General features: G+C 32.5%; 1 protein-coding gene across 1 annotated transcript; it reads left to right on the forward strand.

The window, feature by feature from the left end:
- LOC132753370 (zinc finger protein 277-like) lies at positions 1–25,596 on the forward strand. The gene is made up of 12 exons (XM_060743828.1): positions 1–43; positions 4,492–4,723; positions 5,377–5,462; positions 6,754–6,830; positions 7,489–7,580; positions 8,449–8,513; positions 9,056–9,101; positions 10,117–10,249; positions 12,536–12,615; positions 15,931–16,123; positions 17,419–17,543; positions 23,963–25,596. The coding sequence occupies exons 1-12, from the start codon at positions 22–24 to the stop codon at positions 24,120–24,122; spliced, it is 1,311 nt and encodes a 436-aa protein (XP_060599811.1). The 5' UTR covers positions 1–21; the 3' UTR covers positions 24,123–25,596.
- The last annotated feature ends 32 nt before the right edge of the window (positions 25,597–25,628 follow it).

Consider the following 25,628-nt stretch of genomic DNA (forward strand, 5'->3'; position numbering starts at 1 on the left):
GTCGTAAATATTTAAGATAAAATGGCAGCCTCCGTGAGAAGTGGTAAACATTTATATTTTGCTTAAATATATGTGATCTATTCTACGTGAATTCAGTGCATATTTGTGAAATAAGACAGTATCTCATAATTTACATATAATGGATATTTGATTGAAACTGATAGTACACGGAAACAGATAGAATTGATTGACAACAAAGTTGTACTATACTCGTACGGAAGAGTAGGCGGATACCCATTGATATTGAGCACTCGGAAATAGATTTGCTCTACAGCGGAAAGCTTTAATTTAAAAAATTAATTAGCCATGAATGAAAAGCATTGACATCAAAACAAAAATCTAGATCACCTGGAGTTAGCAAATTTATGCTTATCAATTCTAAAATTCAAGAAACTTAACAAACGGCACAAAGCTCAGCCTCAAAGCACAGGCACGAGTATCGGACCTGGGAAGAAAAAATATGACCAGATTGATAAAAAAAACTGTGTTCATCTTAAAAGTGTCTCTAGCCCTTCCCGTTCATGCAATGTCTATCAAGTGATTTTGACCCGTACTCCGCTGACATACATGTTATTAGTCTATGTTTACTGTACGTACCGAATCGTTGTGCCGCAATTCTGTCTACCAAGGATTTTTAGCACGAATTCGCTCGTTTCCTGATAGATATTTCATGAACGGGAAGGGCTAGAGACTTGGGATCAGTCTCATTTGGAAGCTTAATACAAACGTGAAATAGTGATAAAAGTTTTTTTTAATTGTGAGGCCAATTGTTTTCACAACGGCCTGGGAAATGAATACCTTGCTTGTAGGCTCGAATCTGGAGTTTCCGGCCTTCTCTTAACTTATAGTATATTTTTAAAGGGTGTCATTATTTACATTTTTTGTGTGTTTTTTTTGACACTTTTAAGATGAACACATATTTTTTAATCAATCTGGTAATATTTTTTCTTCTTAGGTCCGATACTCGTGCCTGTGCCCATACATGTGAACCCTACCGATTTGGGCGGTAGACTACCGATTTTGGCCAACTAAGACCCCCCTACTGCTCGGGGTTTACAAACTACCGATATTTCATTTCAAAAGCAATAAAAATTTTACAACACAAGCGTTTCGGTAATCATGATCAGTGTAAACATTTATTGACTGGTTTACCGATATCGATTCGTTTTACCCATCCACAGTCTGTCTATTTCACTAAAAATGTAACACAGTCTAATTACCTTGACCTTGGTATCGGCAAATTTGTTTGTATATTGTCAGTTTTTCACAGCTTGACTTCGGGGTTTATAATTGCTGATAACTGTAATTAGGCACATGCGAGGGAGACTAAAATCTGGTAAGTACCGTTTATTGTTAAACAAATACTGTTACTGTCAATTAATGCCAATTATGTAATTTTGAATGAAAATTGTTAATTGTCATGGGGATTAACACCATCCACGACAGGTGTCTACAAAATGTAATATTCTGTAAGGCTATGATTTACATCTAATTGGAAGGATCAATTTAAACTGTTTTAAATTATGAAATGATGAATAATATATTAGGTATGATAATTGATATTTTTTTCTGTTTCAGGGATCAGAATTAGCCCAACAAATTGTGCACTTTAGGGCTTTTTTTTATATATACGATGGTCGCCCTTAAAGACAGACATCTATGAAATATCAGATTATAAAATCGGTCTGTCTTGCCGTCGAAAAATTGAGACTAGGATCAGAATATACCATGGAAGCAATGCATTGGGTATGGGTCTGACAACGCTAGTGTCATGGTTGGCCGTCACAACTCTGTCTGAGAAGCAACCTGATGTGTCTGATATGGGCTGTGAATTTAGCCAACACTTGTGTACAGGGAAGTCAAAAAACATGTATGACATATAAAGACAGTTCTAATTGTGTAAAGTGTGTAAGTGAAAGTTGAGTAAATTACATAAACATCAAAACACAAGTGCAGTGGACAAAACATGTATGTTTTATAAAGAAAGTTTTTTAATGATAAAATTGAGTTGTTAATTAGTTATCATGCAAAATAAAATGTTTTTAAAGAACTTGTAGTTAATGCTTTTAATTATTGTGTGTTAAGACCTTCCTGTACGCAAAAGTCCGGTTTCCAAAAATCTCCCTCCCAACAGACTCAATCTACCTACTTTTTGGGTCAAATCTCCCTACTTGGCACCAGAAAAAGTTCACATGTATGTGTGCCTCAAAGGTCTAACTGCAACGAATATGTCTTAATTTGTTAAAGAACAACAACAACAAAAAAACAATTGCAAGCTTTTCCTTCTGAAATATATTTTATACATGTGTTTGCTAAATAAGCTGTAGGAATGAATTTAGATCGGTGATACTTAAAATAAGCTGACCATTGAATATTTGGGTTTGATCCTTAAAAATTTTGTGTAGCGGATCATTGATCCTCGTGTTTCAGAGTCTTACGAACACCCTAACAGGGTGTTCGTTTGATCTAGACCTTGGGTCTTCACCCGTGGAAATTCTGAATGCACTTGATTGACACATCATAAAATCAGCTTGCATGTCATTTTTGACCAGTGATAATTTCTGATGGATGCATGGAAACTAAACTGTTTGTCAAACACTGTGCATCAACAAAGTATTTAGCCCCGTCTTCAGGTACAGTAGCCAGTAGGCGTGACGAATTATCCGTATTAAAGTGGTTTAACTTTAGCCAATCACTGACAGGTACACTCGCTGTTTGTATCTGATAGCGAGAAGTAAACCGCTAATCAATATATATGGCATATGATGTGAAGATAATAATTTTCAATTAAATCATTTTCCTACTTGGAGGGCCTTTTTCAAAATATCCTTAAAATTCACCAATATGATGGGCTGTTTTCAAAGTTTGCCTAAATTTTCTTTAAAGTATATTGGTGGATCTTGTTAAATATAATGTACTTTAACAGTCTAGATTTTATTTTATTGGACTTAGAAAATATCAGGTACCATATTTTATAATAAATTTGGCATAATTTAGTCAATAAATATCAATAATAATTCTATAATTAAAATGAAACACTTTTTTCTTTCCAAGAGTGATCCAAGAGTCACATAAATAATATTCAAAGAAAGAAAAAAAAATTGCCTCCTCTGGGGTTTGAACCCGAGCCCCTCAGTTTCAATGAAGTTGACAGTAGTTCTAGCCTATTTGAATGCACTTCAAAGTGAAGCTAATGCATTAGGTGGGTCATACATGTACCTTAATATAATTTTTAGATACAGTACGCTTAGCGCGGATTTTGCAAAACCCGCGTGTCCCCGCGGATGAGACTCATCGCGGACAAAAATTTGCTCAAATATTGTCCGTGTGACCCTGCGGACAAATTTTTCACCACCGCGGACATAAATCTACAGCTGTAAGCGTTTCCCCCGCGGAACACAGTTGTTAATTGCTGGGGAACGCGGTGGTCAATCACCGTGGACAGCAGTGGTATTCATCATGAAAACGATTGAATTTATAAGTATTTTATGGAACTTGTTAAAACTTTATGAAATAATTGTACAGTTAAGAGTCTAATTAAATAATTTTTTTGCCTTTATTTTCCCTTTCAGAATGTTTTTGGACGTCAATTTCAGAAGTTGCAACAGCTTGCGTCCGGGCCCGTACTGCTAGTCAAAAGTTATTGCAACCTGTATTTTTTCTGTGTCTAGACCCTGATTATTTAAGTTAACGTAATAATGCATTTATTTACATGTGAATAGACAGAAGGACTCTATTAATATTTCATCGAGGATTGTAAAAATTTGGGGTGCTGTTATTTTTGTTGCAAGACATGAAATAATTATGGGGATGTAGTAAGAAATGTACTGTTAAAATTCAAAACTGTATAATGTGATCCTTAACCAAAGAAATATCTTTTATATCAAAGAAAAGGCATCCTCAGTAACCCAGGCCGTATACCGGTATCGGTATTAAAAAGTAGTATTTACGGATAGTGTACCGTGGATTCTGGCGATGAGAAAATAAACAATTAAAATTATTTTAAAAATGCAAGAACTGCGTATAAATTTCTTATTCTTCATGTTAAAATAAAAGCATATCCACGGTCGTAGACTTATGTAAGTTTTTTTGTTTGTTTATTATTTTCTTTTCTTAGATTTACTTGTTCTGACCCCCGCGTTACCCCGCGAAACATGGATGACTGATTTTAACGATAATGTGACTGCAATGGTCGTTTTTTGGTCCGCGGTGGAAACAACTAGACACCGTGGATAGCGGGAGAAATAATTGTTTTTATCGCAGACCTCCATGGCGTTTGTCCGTGGTAGAAAAAAATTCCGCGGTGGTATCGCGGAAAAGGCAAAATCAGCGGTGAGCGTACTGTAGATATACAGATCTTTTAACAAAAATTATTAGAATTTAACACACTAGTCTAATTTACGTGTTTTTAAGTCCCATTATTATTAAGTCACATTACCCCTTACACTCTTACAAGCATTTATCATTTTCAATGATACCTTTTTCTTGCAGATGATACACTGTTCATCAATACAGAAAAACCCGTGTTAGAGCCATTACTGCTCCAAGGCTCTTGGTTGGGCACAGCAGCCAGCGGACGTGAGTCTCCTAGAAGTTCTCTACAATGTGTGCTATGTCCTGAAAAACTTGATATTTCTGAAACTCTTGATGCTTATCTAAAGCATTTATTAGAAACACATAAGTTTGTGATTGCCGACGTGAATTTGATAGCCAATTTTAAAAGGTATGGTACTGCTTGTAGAAAATAATCAAATTAATTGTTAAGTTGATTATCATTGATTTATTAATCCATTCCTCAGATTTGGGTTATGTTGAATATATTAAATGGTATATTGTTTATCTAACCAGTTTCTTACTTAATTTGTTAAATGGATTAGTCCGACTGTATATTTGGAACAGTCCATCCTATGTTAAAGGAATTTCAATATCAGAATTCACGCATAACATGCTGAATATTTTAAATGGACTTGTCCCGCTTTCATTTTTGGGACTGTCTATTATCAGTTTTAGGGATATCAATTTGAATATTTAAAGTTTGTCAGCCAACAGTATAGAGCCTGGTCAGACTGCACGGATCAGCCTGCACATCCGTGCAGTCTGACCAGGCTCTATACTGTTGGCTCAGATTGCACAGACAGTCACAATCAAATTTGGTTCCAGCTGTTTATTTATTTAAGGACTTAATTGTTATATACATAACTACAGCTTTAACTCATGATATAGGCTATGAAATTTGTTTTCAAAGATTACTTTAGATATTGCCATATTTGTATTATTTGATCATAATATTTGTTTTTCCATTATGAAACTTTCTGTCATTGTTGACTTGTTTCTTTGAAATAAAGAAAATCAGATTCTGATGTTTGATTCTTTCAGTTACTGTTTATATTGGAAAGAAAGATTCAAGCATGATCCACTGAAAGAGTTTTGCTCAGAAATACAAACTACAACAACAAAAGAAGGTAAAGTTATTTTATGATCACCAGTAGTCTTAAAAAATTTAAAAGCATAACAGGGGCCACCTGCTGAATTTGTGTATTATAGATTGTCCTGCTTTAAAATGGAACAGTCCATTCCAAGTTCAGTGGGTTTCAATTTTAAAATGCAGAAATAAAGCTACCAACAGTATAGAGCCTTGTAAGGCAGTACAGATTGATGCAAGATTTTGAGGTTGGCATTTTGGATTTAAGCTTTAGCTACATTAGTCATAGACATAGAAAACAGTTATCTACATCTCTGCTTTTGTTGAAATTCGCTTTTAGAAAATGTCTTTAAAGTTCTTTACTTCTTAGCCTAGTGTGACATCACACATAGTGTTATTTCAATCTATCATCCTGGAAATGAATATCACCCAGTCGATAATTTTTTGTAATATTACTTAGGGGCGAGATAACCTATATAGACTTAAGAAAACTTTATGGTCTAGTTCTCTCTCCTGGCTATGGCTCTTCGATTAATAATGCATAGCGGTGAAAAATTACATTAAAATGTTGTTTTGGTGTAATAGAAAAATAACACATGTCTCTCAGGGTAACAGTGCATGTTTGCAACCCTTGAACTGAAAGAACACCCATGGCGGGTGCATATTAGTAACCCTTTTAACTGAAATAACATCCTCAGCTCTGCCTTGGGTGTAATCAGGGTCTTTCAGATAGAATGGTCTAGAAACACACTATGTAAACCCTTTTCACTACAATTAAACATGTCTCAGTATAACTCTGTATAGTTTGCTATATACAAATTATGTAAGTTTTCAAGAAAAGGGCAAAAATTAAATACAAGAGCAAAAATGAAAATTCTAACAACATGATGGTCTTTAAAAATCTTTAAACTTCTGAAAAAATATAAATATTTCAGAAAGTAATGTTTTTAAAGCCATGATCTGCTGAAGAAAAAATATATTTGTAAATTGCTTGTTCAGAATATTTGCCGACATACGGCGCCATTTTGAAAATGCACCAAATTAAACATCAAATATTTGTAAATAACATTGTGAAAAATTATAATTTACATGATACAATTAAATAACATTTTCGCTCTCCAAAATTAATTTCTGTTTTGTCATTGAACAATGCATAAATTTAAAAATGCTTATGAACCTCAGATCTATTTTCAAATATGAGCAGAAGAGTTTTACCTTGACACTTTTGGTACAACCTCAAAGGATACATGTTTTAATCTCCAAACCTTATTAGATGTGGTGATTGTGGACATTCTATAAATAGGTTCACTCATTATAAATCTTTGTTACAGGAGAGGGATTTTACATGTTGAGTGATGTCTTACCAGAGGACAAACAGTTACGAGAACTCTTACAGAAAAGAAAACTGGTGATTTTTATTTTTTTTGATTTTTTTTGGCTTCTTTTTTTTTTGAGTAATTGTGACATGTTAATGCTTAAACTTTTCTCATAAATATAAAAAAAAATCATTTTAGTCCTGTAACCCATACTACACTTATCTTAAATGAACTTGTCCATCTTTCAGTTTTAGGGAAAATTTTAAATAAGGTTTGTCTGAATAGAGAACAATCATGAAAGGACAATGGTGCCTGATCTTGGTCTGCATTGGTAGAATCTGTTTTCAACACTTTAGGCTTAATGTTAAATTTCTAGTGGCACCGTGGCCAAGTGGTTAACTTGTCAGAGTAGTAATCAAAGGATTGTTGACCTCATGTGTTCAAACCCTGTCAGGGGCTAGCGGTTGTTTCTATGAGTAAGAAACTTTACATTCATTGCTTAGTACTGGTTGGTTCCAGGAACGGATTCAAGAGTGTTTTAATAAGCTTAAGCTTCCAACACAATGGAACTAAAATAAATTTATATAAACTTAAAGTTAAATTTAAAATCTCACAGTAAGGATTATTAAATTTGTGTTATTTTAGTACAAACTTTGTTGACTAATTTGATCCAAAGAATTTCTAAGAGTCAAGTTTAATTGGTTTTAATCACAGTTAATTGACCTTCATTTGGTGATTGATCAATTATAGGAGTATGTGCTAGAGACACAACAAACAGAGAGGGAAGATCAGTCGTTCAGTAGAGGATGTCTCTTCTGTAGGGAGCACTTTGTTGGTAACCGGTAAACAGTGATAGCCCTATATATATTTGGCAAATAATTAAATAAGTTAACTCATGGACTGTGTTTTTTTTTTTATTTATATGTGACTTTTTTCCGGCACTTGTTTTCATTTTTTGTGTATATATATATATATATATATATATATAAATATATATATATATATATATATATATATATATATATATATATATATATATATATATATATATATATATATATATATATATATATATATATAATGATATAATGATACTATATTGTATTATTGTATTGAGCACTATTTTACTATTGTATTGTTAGAATTTCTTAGTTAAGTTTTTACCCTTAATGCTGCCTTTACAATGGAATAAGTATGATTTATTTGATTAAACAATTTTTTTTAACTATTTTTATATCATAATTTGTATCAACTTTGTTAGTGTAGTACTTGATATAATTTTCATTAACATTTAAAGTTTTACTGTCAAGTTAAAGCCTCAAAATTGGGTGAATTTTGTTTGGGAGTGTGAGTGGGAGCATTTAGGAAAAAAAACTTTATCCCATTTTCAGGACTAAACTAGCCAGTAAAACTTGAAATGTTTTTTAAAATGTATCAAGTACTAAAGCCAATCTTTAGTGCGCTACATTATTTTTTGATATTCTAACGATTTCTTAGAATAAAACATATTTTACCTTCGAGTCGACAAAATAACAAAAAATAAAACCCAGTCCAATTGGGAGCATTTTGCAGGTGCACAATGACATAGTATCCTACCATTGAATTATAATTCTTGACAAGTTAGGGCTTAAATATGGAACTTTGTATCTCTGATAATATCAAAAAATATTAATGTTTTACAATGTTAAATTATGAAATTATTATTTACAGGTCATTGATGTTTGACCACATGGCTGTAGATCACAGTTTCAATGTTGGACAAGCAGATAATCTAGGTATGCTGTACTTTTCATTCTCATTAAACATAACAGAATAAATTACGTCTTTCCATTGATGTCCTTTATTTGTTTGTTTGTTTGGTTTTTTTTGTTTTTTTTTTAATAGGGTTTTATACTTTTCCCTGCTGGAACCAAATTGACTAATTAGCATTTACCACCAGTACAGAACTAGTCCAGTCTGCACATCTACTTGACTTGTGCTAGGATGCTTAAAGTTATGATTATACAATGAAACAAAATGTTTTTATCAATGTCAGAGTTAAAAAAGTTGGTTTTGAGTTTAAGTCATTGACTTATTCCACCTAGGTTTATAAAATTTTCTGTCTTTGTTTTCGTCCAGTAATTTGGTAGCATAAGCATGGCAAAAATCAAATATAATGTTTTTATTTGATTATGTAAATGTACTTTATACAAATATGTAATTTTGGTACTCTATATGCTTTGTTAATTTAAGTACTCTATATTTTAGTACTCTGTATACTTCTTTATTCAGCACTCCATATGATTTCTTAATATTGTACTTTTCATTTTAATTTCAGTGTTTACAAATGAATTTTTAGATTTACTGGAGGAAAAACTGAACAGGTAAAGATATTTTTATTATTATTTTCTCATTTGAAGCATTTTTTTAGCATCAGTGTCAGCATAACACTTTGTTTTAAAGGTTGGTGCTTCATTCATAATTAACTATCCAAGGTCCATAACTCTAACATATATTTTGACTAAATTTCTACTTAAACCCTTTGTAAACGTAGAAAATTTCTAGTTAGGATTTTGCATGCAGGATGAATATCCACAACAACAAACAAATGAAGATATTCCATTGGTACTGCAATTAAGTAATTGTGGTCATAATTGTGTTCACAGTCCAAGACCCATAACTCTATACATTTTAAATAAATTTTTCTGATCCTGATGTTTGCAAGGTTAAAGGAACTCCACTGAGGTACTAAAGCTTAAAAACATAAAATTTGAATTTCCTACATAGATCAGCTGAGGGCACTTAAAATAGAAAGGTATGCAAAATACATTAAAGAAATATATTCAGATTAGATTGGAAATCATATTATTGTGCTATTATTAACCTGATTTGAGTGAAAAATGTTAGAATACATTTTAATTTGAGCCATTTTGCACAACAAGACTAATATTCTGGAAAAAGAAGAGTGAATTAACGATCTGAAATTTTGCACACAAGTTACTGGTCTAGAAGGGCATCAAACGGAGCATTAATCTTGAAATAATACTTTCAGTGATGTAAAAATAAACGTGTTTTAGAAAAAAATAGTGTCCACATGTAGTGTCCGGTCTATAACTTTCTTATCTTTGAAGGGATTTTGTAAATTCTTGCCACAATTGTTCACAAAAATGAGACGATGTGTCATGCGCAACAATTAGTCACCTACCTCCAAGGTCAAGGTCACACTTGAGGTCAAAGATTAACATAGTCTGTTATAGGGTATATTTTGTGTACGGTCCAATGGTAAGTGAAAAACATTAGCGTTATATGTATCAGTGGTGTGTTGTGTGTGTGGGGGGGAGGTATTAAGGTTATTTCGCGACGATAAGGGATGATGACCAGTGTTATATTATTTTTCAGTTTACAATGTTTATACTGTGAGAAGACATTCAGGGATAAAACTGTACTTAAAGAACATATGAGGAAAAAACAGCATAGAAAGATCAACAGTAAAAACCATATCTATGATAAATATTACGTAATTAATTATCTGGTAAGTTTTGTTGAGAATTTATATTTATTAATTTTACAGTTATTTTCTATAGCTATTGATCCTGAAGTTTAAGACAAAATTCCAAGTATTTTCCAAATATATGTTTTGTTAAAGTATTGGCTATATATGACTTACAGGTATGTAATGCTTAATAAAATCTTCTTGTTGTTAATCAAGGACACAAGAAAAACTAATGGTTTAAATGACAGACTTTGAATTACTCACCCCTCAAAGCAGTGTGTTAAAATTTCATGCAGACTTTTTTTGTTTGAGGACTATAGCTTATGTAAGGTTGATTGTTCAACAGTGCACAGATGGGCTCCTTAAGGTCTGTTCTGATAGTAAAAAATGGAAATTCTATGTTTGCCTTACCAATTTTAGAATATGACTGACAAGCAAAACACAAAAGAAGAAAATCTTTATATGATTTTTAGCTCACCTGTCACAAAGTGACAGGGTGAGCTTTTGTGATCACTTTTCGTCCGGCGCCCGTCCGTCGTCCGTAAACTTTTACTTTAAATGACATCTCCTCATAAACCACTGAGCCAATTTCATCCAAACTTCACAGGAATGTTCCTTTGTTGGTCACCTTTGAAAATTGTTCAAAGAATTTAATTCCATGCAGAACTCTGGTTGCCATGGCAACCAAAAGAAAAAAATATTTTCTTCTAAAAAACCCTAAGAGCTAGAGCTAAGATATTTGGCATGAAACATCTTCTAGTGAGTGTCTACCAAGTGTGTTCAAATAAAAGCCCTGGGGTCAAAATTGGCCCCGCCCCAGGGGGTCATTGATTTTCCCTATATGCATATAGTAAAAACTTAAAAAAATCTTCTTTTAAAGAACCGAAAGACCTAGAGCTAAGATATTTAGCATGAAACATCCCCTAATGGGTGTCTACCAAGTTTGTTCAAATAAAAGCCCTGGGGTCAAAATTGGCCCCGCCCCAGGGGGTCATTGATTTTCCCTATATGCATATAGTAAAAACTTAAAAAATCTTCTTTTAAAGAACCCAAAGAGCTAGAGCTAAGATATTTAGCATGAAACATGTTCGAATGGATGTCTACCAAGTTTGTTCAAATAAGAGCCAAAATAAGGGTCAAAATTGGCCCCGTCCCAGGGGGTCATTGATTTTCCCTATATGCATAAAGTAAAAACTTAAAAAATCTTCTTTTAAAGAACCCAAAGAGCTAGAGCTAAGATATTTAGCATGAAACATGTTCTAATGGATGTCTACCAAGTTTGTTCAAATAAGAGCCCTGGGGTCAAAATTGGCCCCGCCCCGGGGATCATTGATTTTCCTTATATGTGTATAGCAAAAACTTAAAAAATCTTCTTTGAAAAAAACCAAATAGCTAGAGTTTAGATACTAAGCATGAAACATCTTCTAGTGAGTGTCTACCAAGTTTGTTGTAATAAAAGCCCTGGGGTTAAAATTGGCCCCGCCCCGGGGGGTCATTCATTTTCCTTTTATACATGTATGTATAACAAAAACTTAAAAAATCTTCATTGAAAAAACTCAAATAGCTAGAGTTTAGATATTAAGCACGAAACATCTTCTAGTGAGTGTCTACAAAGTTTGTTCAAATAAAAGCCCTGGGGTCAAAATTGGCCCCGCCCCGGGGATCATTGATTTTCCTTATATGTGTATAGCAAAAACTTAAAAAATCTTCTTTGAAAAAAACCAAATAGCTAGAGTTTAGATACTAAGCATGAAACATCTTCTAGTGAGTGTCTACCAAGTTTGTTGTAATAAAAGCCCTGGGGTCAAAATTGGCCCCGCCCCGGGGGTCATTCATTTTCCTTTTATGTGTATAACAAAAACTTAAAAAATCTTCTTTGAAAAAACCCGAATAGCTAGAGTTTAGATATTAAGCATGAAACATTTTCTAGTAAGTGTCTACAAAGATTGTTCAAATAAAAGCCCTTGGGTCAAAACTGGCCCTGCCCCAGGTGTGTCATTGTTTTTAACTATGTGTGTAAAGAAAAAACTTGACCAGCTAGACCTTAGATGTTTAGCATGAAACATCTTCTTATGGGTGTCTACCAAGTTTGTTCAAATAAAAGTCCTGGGGTTTAAACTGGCCCCGCTCCGGGGGCCTATATACAGGTGAGCGACTTCAGGGCCATCATGGCCCTCTTGTTTTACCATTATAGCTCGAAGAAATGTCAAGTACATCACTATGAAAACATAACATAATGAGAATTTGAGAAAGTTTGGTATAAATTATGAATGTATAACATAAATAAGATTTCAAAATAAGTAATTAGTAACTATTATATTTAAGGAACTTGGTAAAAATTGGGAGAAGATTCAGAGAGAAAGGGACATAACTGCAGCTGATACTGATGAAACAGAATCTGAAGAGTAAGTTACCTCCCTGTACATAGATTTACAATTCACTATTGCTTAAAAGCTGTGTATGTTCATCAATGAATGAAAGCTATTAGAAAAAGTGAATTTACATTTTTCTCCATTTTCTTCCATTTTTTAAAAAAATGTAATCATTAAGATTTTGAAAATTCCTATAAATTATGATTTTAATCTTTCGTGACAATGGGCACCTGTTTAGAAGAACATGAAGTAAAATCTTTATGACTATGTAACAGCCAGATATTATCTAGATGTATATTCAGCATGCTTGAACAATAAGATATAGAAAACAGGATCTGTTTGATCTCATTTAATATGGTTTATATCTACTGCATTTAATATGATTTATATATCACTTCAATTATTGAATTATTACCACAAGTATACAAAATGTTACATTTTTTTGCTTTTCCACGAAACATGTATTTTTCTATGTTCACACTATTAAACAAGAAAACAAAATCATTTTATTTTATGATATTTGGTGAAAAATTTAAGTTTTCAAAAGTTTTGATTATATAGTGAGTGATAAATAGAACATATTAAATGAGGTTGGCTTTGATGCTGAATTTACTGAACGAGTTGTGAATAAAATTATATTATGTGCACCTCTGGCATGTATAATATTAATTTATTCAACAAGTTCAATAAATTAAATAATGAATCTAGACGAATTTAATATTCTATTTATCATAAACCAAGAAAAAAAACTGATCCATTTTTCAATGTAAATCATTTGAGCCGCATCATGACAAAACCAACATAATGGGTTTGCAACCAGCATGGATCCAGACCAGCCTGCGCATCCGCGCAGTCTGATCAGGATCCATGCTGTTCGCTTACAAACTCTATAACAAGTAGAGAAACCGATAGCGAACAGCATGGATCCTGATCAGACTCATTATGTTGGTTTTGTCATGACGTGGCTCATTTATTCACTAACCCATTAATATTGTTACGCTTTAGCGGGCATTAGGCTATGTTTGTATAATGCAAGTGACATCACATCAAAATAAATGCACGGCCGTGCTATACTATTTTTATGGTTATATTTCAGATTTTGCTTTTAAGTATTTAGTTCATGTGTAACATCCCAAATCTTATAAGAGCCAATAGGTCCTAGATCCACAGATTCAGTTAAGGGTCAAGGGTGGAGGAGCAATTACTTTGAATCTATTGGCCCTAATACTGCAGTAGGTTTGAAACCAGCCATTTGTGGGGTCTTGGGTCTAGTTTACAGAAGGGTGTACGCTTGTACCTAAAATAATGCACTAGAGGGTATTTGTTCAAATTCAGTTCAACTTAAAGTTTCATACAAATGTTTTGTATTGATATAAAATTCAGGAGATTCTATTAAATTACATTGCAGTATTAAACCATTCCCTTGAGAAAAAAAACACACAAAAAACCAGATGCTAGATGAAAGTAAAACTGTTGTGTCATTTTGCTATTCTGGTTCTTGTGAATTTTTTTAGACAATTTTCCAGGGTCGTTTTCATGCTTATCTCGAAATGCTTAACGATACATCTTTATAAATTAGCATAGATAAGAATACAGCGGCTATAAACTAGAAATTATCAAATTGACCTTCACCTTTTACATCCTGTATTCCAAGTTTTGATTGGTATTAACTGAATACCAAGCTTGTTTCACTGAATATTAATAAGGTAATAATTGGCTTAAAATAGGTTATGCCATACACACAGAGGCATGTAAAATGTAAAAAAGTGAAATTTTTTATCAATGAAATTTGTTTATGTGGGCCTTACACGAAAAGAATAATCTTTTTGAATCACACGTTAAATTGTCTTTTATTATCATGGTTCATTCATAAATATTATTTATCGTCCCATCTGTAAGAGATTATCAAATGATTTTGTAATCGTGGCATGATTTTTAGATGGTGCTATATAAAAAGATTTATTGCTAGATAATATTGTCCTCCCTGAAACCTAAGTGAGTAAAATGTTTTGAAACAGCTAAAATTTCATGTTCATTTCCATGTTAACAGTTTTCTTATCTCAAATTTATTCGATAATTTTTTTTAAAACTTATAATGGGGTAGTTGTCACTTTCATTCATATATTGTTAAAATCGCTTGTTGCAATTTTTTTTTTTTTGCTAACATTGCTCAATTTTATGTTAAAGAGACATTTGTCAGGTTATTTTTATTTATTTTTTTTTTCCAGCACCTATTTGGCATTTTTATATTCAAATTAAAATAGTGTGATTGTTGATATCACTATCTGTCTTATCAAGTTTATATTTGTACATCAAGCATGTTTAATAGCACTTTAGTTCATGTGAAAGATAAAGTTGAAACAGTTGAGTCATGTCTGGTGAAGGAAATCAAGGAGTGGTAGCAAAAACTTTCAAAATTCTAAATCATGAATGAAAAATATCCTCTTTTTTTCACATGCTTGTCAACATGGTTTTTTTTTTTTTTGCATTGTAAAAGAAGCATTGCTGCATTTTAAATTCATTGAGTAAATACTGCCACTGAATCTTTTATATAATATATTTCAGTAATTTTTTATCAAAAATATTAAGAAAAATTTTAATTGATATATTGTTGAAGTGATTTCATCTAGTGTTTGTCCTTAGATATCTTATTTCAATTTAAAAGGGTTCAAGTTTTATATACTATGATGGAGAAAAATTGGTTATTTTATAAAATGAATTATTACATACCCATGCTGCTTTTTTGACTCTGTAAGAACAGTATTGCATGGCCATGAATATATTTTAACGCAGCATCATATGCATTTTACAAACTTAGCATTAGGATGCTTTAAATTAAGCGTAAAACTACTGGTATATGTTCTCCCATTAAAAAGTGATTCTTTTTCACTATCAATAGTTCTTATTTTAGGTATGTGATAAATATAAAACTATATTTGTGTAGATTGAATACTATTTTTTTTTAACTTGTTAAATAAAATTATATTATGCTCACCAGAGGCTCACTTAGTATGATTTTACTCAACTCATTCAATAACTTGAGCATTGCACACTCATTCAGTATCCTCTATATATGTCCTGGGGTTGCAAACTCTCAAAATGCATGTCAGGAAAGGAAAAAAAAATGTTTCCTTGAAATAAAAAACTGTTGCAAGTGAAAAGTTAATTTTTACAAACATTATAAGTTAATACATAAATAAACTGGTAAACTGGTATACTTCATTGAATTCATAAATGAACCATTATATATAACCATTTATTCATATATTTCCTAGAATTTTTAATGTATATATGAATTAACTTGTTCATTCCATAAACTTAACATATAATTAATTTGGTATATTACAGTGAATGGTCGGGATGGGAGGAAGAGTCAAGTGGACAGGCTATTTGTCTATATTGTGAATTCTCATCCAGTAATGCTGATAAGCTCAGCCTACATATGCAAGAGCTACATGACTTTGATCTGCAGGAACTGAAACTTCGATTAAACCTGAACTACTACCAGCAAGTTAAGCTAATTAATTACATTCGAAGACAGGTAATTATAAAACATTGACTTTGTAAATTATTTTTCATTTTAATCAATGCAAGCAGTTTGATGGCAATATGTGTTTGTTAAAATAATTTTACTGACAGGTTATATGGCTTTATAATAATAGCTGTTTGCCATATAATCTTTGAATAATGGTTTAGGTGATATAAACTTACAACCATCGTGACTTGACTATATAACCAGTAGAACTTTTTTTGTATCCTTTATTATTTATTGCTGAAGTATGCTTATTTTGATTTTCACCTCCAAATTTCATAAAAAACACATTATTTAAGTTGATGGATTGTGTAACTTGTTAATTGACTTTAATTTTCATAAGATCTTACACCTATATAACAAATTATGAACAATGGTGGCATGGATATAGATGTTTCACTTAACTTTAATTTCATATATTTGATTTATATTTCACACCAAATTACATGTATACTAATTGGATTATTCTATCTCTAAACCCCTTTACCCGATATACACACCTTTTTCACCCCCCCCCCCCCCCTTTATTGTTGTCTTAAATGTTGAAAAAAATGCCTTATTTAGGCCCCAACACTTGTTTTTGTCGGAGAAATGTTGTTTAAAAAAGTGACACTTTTTCGGCACGGCCCCTATCCAAAAGATACATCATGGGGTTGCCAGAAGGGGCATGTGCCCCCTCTGGGGGGTTTGAAGGGGGGCGGCAGTCCCCCTCATTGGCAAGAAAACTTTGGACTTGTGAGAGGCTAAAAATGACCCCAGATCTATCATAAGGTAAAGTGTAACCAACGCTGAAAAGCATTTGACTCTATCTCAATACATTGAGAAGTTGCAGCACTTTGAAATCAATTTTGATGGAAAAAATTAACACAAAATAGTGATTTTTGGCAATTTTAGATGTTCCCTCGTTGCCATGGTAACAGGAAATTTAAGCCTGGGCATGTTGTTACAAAGGCAATGGTACAGTCAACATTTGTGCAAAGTTTGATTAGTATTGAAGCAGTTTTTATAGTTTTATAGCAATTTGAACTTGTAACAGGGGGACTTTTCAATGAAAACAGCCATTTTTCACAAAATGCTCATGGGGTAATGGGTTAATCATTTGTTATATATATAAAATATACCAAAATTAATGCAAGAAATATGCAAACCATAGTTATTTTTCAATCCAAATAAATTGAAAATGTTAAGTATAAGGTGGGATGAAGCGTCACTAAACTTAAGTGGGTGAGTTGTTATGGGGCAAATGGTCAGTGGGGTGAGTTGTTATATATCCTGACTTAAAAAATGTTGTTTCTTTACTTCAGGTACATATGTGTGTATGTATTGGATGCAGTGAAAAGTTTGAGACCAAATCTAGTCTGTTTGACCACATGCATGAGGCCAGTCATACCACCGTACTGCCAGATATATCAGTATGGGACCAACCACAGTAAGTTTGATATATACTGATTACACACTTTCCAGTAGATAACTTAAATATAGCAGTGAAATATATTCTGATAATTTGGTAATTTATTGGAATATTTCCAATAAATCACGAAATTATCAGAATATTACCAGCATATATTTCACTGTGAAAGCATCCAAATATGTTTTTACTGAGGTCAAACTGTATTTTGTTTATACAAATATTATTTTAGTTTGATTGTGTTGAAAAGCTATAAGCTTATTGAAACACTCACGAATCTGTTCCTGGAACCAACCAGTACTAAGCAATGAATGTAAAGTTTCTAGCTCGAGGAAACATCGGCTTGCCCCCGACAGGGTTTGAACCCACACGGTCAGCAATCTTTAGATTACTAGTCTGACACATTAACCACTCAGCCACACCGCCATTCAACTGTATTTGATAGTGGATAGCTTACAGATCATAAGTGAATGGAAATTTCAGCAGAAATACACTTGATTCTAAGTGATATGTACTTGATTGCTGTAAGCATTAGATTATTTGCACACTTTATATTGAAAAGGACTGACATATACTTAAAAAAATGTAAATATGTAAGGGACAAATGATCCTATAGATTATGAAATTTTTTATTTTCGTAAGAAAAGTGTAATTTTCATACATTTTTATCCTATTACCAAATGTGGGATTAAATCATACTTTATTCAGCCAATCGCTGACCATGTTACAATACAATAATTCGAAGTCTGCAAACAATAATTTATTTAATGCTATTTAATCAAGGAAAATAATTATGCTAATTATAGCTCTTAACATTTGAATACTTGAATAAGGTTGGTTTTTTTTCTATCTGAAATTTGAGGCCAAAAATGTTGTACACTGATTATTATCTGCAGCAGTACGCTAAACATTATTTACAGTCGTAGGCTAAACAATATCTACAGACGTAGGCTAACTGACACATTGTGTTTGATGTATAGATGCTCTCCATTGTTATATGGAGCATATGGCACGCTTCATTCATTCTTGATGCCTGTTTTTTAGTAATTATTCCTAAATTAACACATGTAACCTTTTGTGAATTCAACTATTAAATATTGGCATATTATTGCCAGGAACTAATTTTTACTATGTTATAGTAATTAAGCTCCAATTAACATATGTTGTCTTTTGTGTGAACAATTCTAGAATATTGGCATTTTGATGTGACATCTGTGATTTACTGAGTACAACTTTTGTGCTTTTCAAATGAGTTGAAAGAAGAGTACTTTTGTCAACATGTATTAATAGTTTCTATAAATCACCGGTAGTTGTTATTATAACCCTACTTGTAGAAAATTGATATACATGTGTACAGGAAAATAAAGAGTGGAAGAGACAAGTTACAAAATACAGTACAACCTCTATACAGTTACACTCTTTCTCAGAGAAAGATTTTGGTTGCTGTCGAGGGGTGTTTGCTCCTTTGGGAAAAAAGGATACTGTTGCTGTAAAGAGGTGATTGCAGTACAGAGGGACATTCTGCAATAGTTGCATTATCATATACTAATAACACTGTTACACAGGGTGGTAGAAATTAAGAAATTCATTTTGGCACAATTATGACCCTTTTTGACAAAATTTTTTTTAGTAACAGTAATTTAGTTAAAAACCTTCAACATTTTTTAAAACTTCAAACACAAACAAAAACTTATTTCAAAGGGGTCTAACCACAAAAATAAATCATTTTGACATAGTTCAAGCTTCTCTTAAGGACTGATAACTGTTAGATATTATTTCTGAATTTATCCCTTTCTCATCTCTTCCAAATATATTATATAAGATTTATCTCCCTTTTCATATTTAGGATAAAGTGGAGTGTGCTCTTCCATAGCAGTTCTTATAAATGGTTTATATTGTAAAAGTACAAAGTTTTTATTAATAAGTGCAAAATAATGCTTCTTGCACCAGGAGTCTCTCTAATTTTACATTCAGGTATTTAGCTGGTAAAACATTTTATCAAAGCAAACTGTTTTACGTAATATTTTTCAATCAAGCAAAGGTGATAAGTTATTTTACTGCAAAGTCATGGTAAAATTACTACGCCTTGTACCTTATAAAGAGAGATTCAATTAAAGTTATATTTGGGTAACCTAATGAGTTTTTTTTTTTCTCTTTCATCAAAATTTGATTTTGTTAAGATTTTTATATAAAAGCAAAGGCTATCAGTAGTGAATGATTTAAGAAAAGGAAATCTATACGCCAATGTTAGGAATGTCTGTCAAACTTTGTGAAAAATCTTCTTTGTTGTAAGCGCGATCTTATTTATCAGCTCTCGCATCAGTAATTGCATTTTGTCATGCATTCGAAAGATTTATATTGATATGCTGTCTAAAAGCTCAAACCAAGTTTTTTTACGTATGAATAAAATAAACAGAGAAACGTTTGAAAAGTTATCGCGACACACTTAAGATACATTATAGTCTCGCCAATTATGATATTAATTTTCACGTTTTCTCTTTTCAAAACATTGAAATTTTAATGCCGAGTCAAGACGTTCACCAAGTGTACATTGTAAAGAATTGGGTTGCGATATTGCCTTTTGTAAAACTTGACTTACGTTTTTTCTTTTTAAGGGTTTGGATTTTGATTAACAGTTGTCATACAGCGCAATCTTGTTTGACAAGTGAATGGCTGGTGTGTTATAGCAGTGAAATGCTATATTATAACGTTACAGGCACGGCACGCCAACAGAAAAATAAACGGCAGCCTTTGATGTTGATAATAGCATTGTTGAAGCTTATAATATTTACATATTGCTTATGGGTGGCATTGGAGTATGAATGTATAAAATTTGCATAAAAAACTATTTTAATTTTACAATGTAAGAGAATCAATGCTACAGGTATTTTACTTTAACATTTCTGTACAACTATGTTTAAACCTTAATATAAAGACCAACTTTAAAAAAGGCAGAAAAGATAATGATTAAAAGTGGATCTAAATACAAGTACTTCAATCCTAATAAGTAGGATAAGAAAATGAAATTATTTCTTATATAGATGTATTTTTCATAAGCAATACTCATTCATAGGCTGTTTGATTTAGAAGATTTGAGCAAAAAATGCAAAACTTTAGTTTAATGTCTTCAACATGATTTTTTGTGTGCTTTTCATACATTGATACCCAGACAAGTATATTTATGTAACCATTGGGGAAACAATTTCATCATTGATTTTGTTGACAGGAAAATGTATTATACATTTTGAACAATATGTACAATTAAGAAGGTGGGGTTCTTGTGTGTGGTCTTAATGCACAGGTGGGTTTAAATGCAGGATTTTTTTACTATAAATATCAATATAACATAAGCATGCTATATTATAGCATTTGCATATGATGTTAATTGCGTTGTTATTTTTCTGCCTAAAATGTTTCCATTTACTGATCTGTAAATAAATGGATTTTGATTTATTTTCAAACTTAAAATTGAATTACAGGCTTCAGGCTATGCCCTCTTATCACAGTGTTCGCGATTGTTGAATTTTCACTATTTGCTAATATTTCATCTCCTAATTCTAAATTATCGGTTATGCAAAACCTTTAACGGTTAAATTGAATGTCTTTCTCATTAGATCGTTCCTATAACCCCATGACACGAAGTAAATTAGTCTATTTATAAAACCTCCGTTCTTTGTCGTACAAACACAACAGGTGAATTTTTCATCACGTTCATTTTGATTTATTTTTTTTTCACTATAATGATGGGGAGATAAATGCGACGTAAAATTCAATGTTCAGTCGTTGGACTGTAATTTGTTCATGATAGCATGAAATAATTTCGGTTATGCAATGGAAAAAAATTGCTTTCAAACAGTTTTCATTAACACTCGATAGTTAAAGATAAAAGATGCCGATAAAATGTGTACCAGTTTGTTTAAAAGAAAAAGTTAATTGAAGAAAAGTGAATGGTTTTCATCGCAAATTGATTGTTATTATATTTAAAAATAAGCATGTTAACATACCATTAGTTATATAACTTGAGACAGACAGAATGTGACATTTTGTCAGCAAGGCTAGCAAATAATGTCTCGTGTTACAAAGACATGCCTGAAATTTACAAATGATAAAATAAAAAGTAATTGATATACCAGCAACTGGTTTTATGTACATGTACTAGATGTCAGGACATCTGAGAAAAAATGTAACACATAAAATTATGATATTTTCAATGTAAAAGTGTTTTCCATGTATTAAAAATATTTGGGGATGCTTTGCCACAGTTGTCCATATGTTTCATTAAAAACTTATGTGCATATAGAAATGTCAGTGGTCTGGCCTAATAGAAATGTCAGTGGTCTGGCCTTATAGAAATGTCAGTGGTCTGGCCTAATAGAAATGTCAGTGGTCTGGCCTAATAGAAATGTCAGTGGTCTGGCCTAATAGAAATGTCAGTGGTCTGGCCTAATAGAAATGTCAGTGGTCTGGCCTAATAGAAATGTCAGTGTCTGGCCTATAGAAATGTCAGTGGTCTGGCCTAATAGAAATGTCAGTGGTCTGGCCTAATAGAAATGTCAGTGGTCTGGCTAATAGAAATGTCAGTGGTCTGGCCTATAGAAATGTCAGTGGTCTGGCCTAATAGAAATGTCAGTGGTCTGGCCTATAGAAATGTCAGTGGTCTGGCCTAATAGAAATGTCAGTGGTCTGGCCTAATAGAAATGTCAGTGGTCTGGCCTATAGAAATGTCAGTGTCTGGCCTAGCCTAATAGAAATGTCAGTGGTCTGGCCTAATAGAAATGTCAGTGGTCTGGCCTAATAGAAATTCAGTGTCTGGCTTAATAGAAATGTCAGTGTCTGGCCTAATAGAAATGTCAGTGGTCTGGCCTTATAGAAATGTCAGTGGTCTGGCCTAATAGAATTGTCAGTGTCTGTCTGGCCTAATAGAATGTCAGTGGTCTGGCCTTATAGAAATGTCATGGTCTGGCCTAATAGAAATGTCAGTGGTCTGGCCTAATAGAAATGTCAGTGGTCTGGCCTAATAGAAATGTCAGTGGTCTGGCCTTATAGAAATGTCAGTGGTCTGGCCTAATAGAAATGTCAGTGGTCTGGCCTAATAGAAATGTCAGTGGTCTGGCCTTATAGAAATGTCAGTGGTCTGGCCTAATAGAATTGTCAGTGGTCTGGCCTAATAGAAATTTCAATGGTCTGGCTTAATAGAAATGTCAGTGGTCTGGCCTAATAGAAATGTCAGTGGTCTGACCTTATAGAAATGTCAGTGGTCTGGCCTAATAGACTTGTCAGTGTTCTGGCCTAATAGAAATGTCAGTGGTCTGGCTTAATAGAAATTTCAATGGTCTGGCTTAATAGAAATGTCAGTGGTCTGGCCTAATAGAATTGTCAGTGGTCTGACCTTATAGAAATGTCAGTGGTCTGGCTTAATAGAAATTTCAATGGTCTGGCTTAATAGAAATGTCAGTGGTCTAGCCTACCGAAATTCTAGACCTTGCACAAGTTTAGTAGGAAGAGCATCAGGTCATCACAAGTTTTGAATCTTATTGGGGTTTATGTGGGGGAAGGGGAGACACATGCTTTTCAAGCAGCATGACTCAAGATTCATACTATTAATTAAGATGTATTCAAAAGTAAAATATTGTCAAGTGAACAAAGGAAGTAATTTACACATTACAAATGGCAGCTGCACTTAAAATGTATGAAAATTACCAAAAATAGGCCAAAAAATGCTAAAAAGCTTATGTAAGTATCTTTATGGTGATAAATACTGCAAAATCAGTCAATAATTGCATATAACATGTAAATTATTTCTTGAATAGTGTATATTTTCACTTTTTTTATATTTAAGTCCTAGTACATTTTTCTCAAGGTTGATTTTTTTAAATGTTTTGGCTCATCTGCAGGTGTGCAACTTCAAGTCACAGTAAGGATAATAAAAATGATATCTTATAATTTTGTCCTTTTGAAGATACTTAAAATATCAGAACAGAACTTTAAAATATTTGTTTGCAAATTTGGTATTTGTTTGAAAAGCTAAAAGCTTTTTTTCCCCACAATTCTGACTAGTTTTTGCAGCAGAAAGAGTATATAATTATAAACAATAAAGGTTTTAAGCTTTTCATATATAATTATAAACAATAAAGGTTTTAAGCTTTTCATGATTAATAAGATAGATTTAAAGTGTCTGAATAGTAATCTAAGGATTGCTGACTGTGTGGGTTCAAACCCCATCAGGGGCAAGCTATTGTTTCCATTATCAAGAAACTTTATACTCATTGCTTAGTAATGGTTGGTTCCAGGAACGGATTTGAGAGTGTTTTAATATAGCTTCAAACTAAAATGAATTAGTATAAACTATAAACAAAACTATTTTATTTTTCTCTTTTCATTCAGGAATGTTTTTTAAAGCCAGAAAATAATTACAAGGAACTACTTTCTTCTCGTTTCAGGTACTACTTTCCTACATATGAAAATGACAATCTCCTATGTCAACTAGAGGATGATAATGATAATTGCCATGGCAACGAAAATGTTATAGCAGAGGACACACCTGTTATAGATACAATATTGTCTGAAGAAAATCTTAGAAAAGAGATATTGACAACTTGATGTGTATTTATGAAAATAGTGTGATTTTTCTTTGAACACAGAACACAGATATTGTTTGTGTCACCCACTGTTTAGTTGGGGTGGGGGATATAGATTTACACTTGTTTGTCTTGCTGTCCCCCTGATCAGACTAATAAACTGGCAAAACAGTAGAATGTAGGGGCATCTATGTCCTATAGACACATTTCTAGTTCTGCAGTGTGATCTGATTGTATACTTATTAAAATTGTTTGCCAGGGACATTGAATTGTTTCATGTCAGGAAACTACATAATTATTCTGCTAGCTTACTGAAGGTTGATGGTTCTACTTTGTTACCCACTTAAGGCTGAAATAATTCACCTGAGGGGCACCTGAGGTCTTTGTCCGCCATGAATGCCAGACAGTAGCAATATGACCTTTCCAATGTCACTATGACTAAAATTACCAACCCCAAAAAATGTATATTGAAGTGGTTATAAAGACAGTTTTGACTGTGACAAGTAGGACAAAAATACTGTGATATTTAAGTTGAGATTTTGTAATTTTATATTTTTGGTGGGTGTTTAAATTAAGCGTATGTTTGCTGTAAGAACTAGATTATTTGCCTCATTTTACAGACAAAGTGTTTGATGTTGCAAAGTTGTTAAATTGACTGAAATGAAGTATTAGATAAAGTAGATTATAATTGAGTTCAGCCAAACATAGCTGATTTTCCTAAATATCTTGGTAAACATTTAGGATTATGTATAATTTATTGCTGGGATGAAAATTGTTGATAATTGTAGTAGTCCAGGTGAGGAAAAATACCCACATGTAATTGTATATTAAAAAGGTTAGATCAAAGATGGTGACCTTCTCATGTATTTAAATTACCTGTATTTATAATCCCCAGCTCTTCTAGCCTTTACCTTGCTAAAATTTTATAATAGGCTTGCCATGACTTGTTTTTAGAAGGGTCCATTTAATATTCAGGGGTTTTCAGTCTGAAAATACAAAAAGCGAGTAGCAACTCAGATTACACTGATGTGCTGACTAGCCTTACTTTATACTAAGGGCATAGGTATGTCACCGTGTATAGATTCTGTAAGGCAGGAACGTGTACATAATGCAGGAATTATGCAAAAGTTACACCATATCTGTGCAACATAATTATGCATCCATAGGAGCTCATTCATTTCTTACAAGTAACATACTTGTTTCTGCCATATATTGCAAAGATTTTATGTTACATTTTCACGATTCCGGTGTTATTTTCACATTACTGTGTTAGGGATATGTGTGGGGTATATTATAAATGCTTTACATTTTGAGTGTTTGTCAAAGAATTCTTTCTGAGAAGGAAAACACAATTATATGGAAGTATTATCGGAAGTTGATAAATTTTCTCAATGTTTTGTTGAATTTATTTGTATGATAAATGATAATGATCATGATGAATTGATGCCTGTGATAAATAATGATAAATTAGCGAATAAAATTTTATCAGTCTAAACTGTGTTGGGTTAAATAATTCTTGTATCATAGC

Source organism: Ruditapes philippinarum, unplaced genomic scaffold (assembly GCF_026571515.1).
Source record: "Ruditapes philippinarum isolate M1 unplaced genomic scaffold, ASM2657151v2 ctg4_1_1_1_1, whole genome shotgun sequence".
Taxonomy (NCBI): Eukaryota; Metazoa; Mollusca; class Bivalvia; order Venerida; family Veneridae; genus Ruditapes; species Ruditapes philippinarum.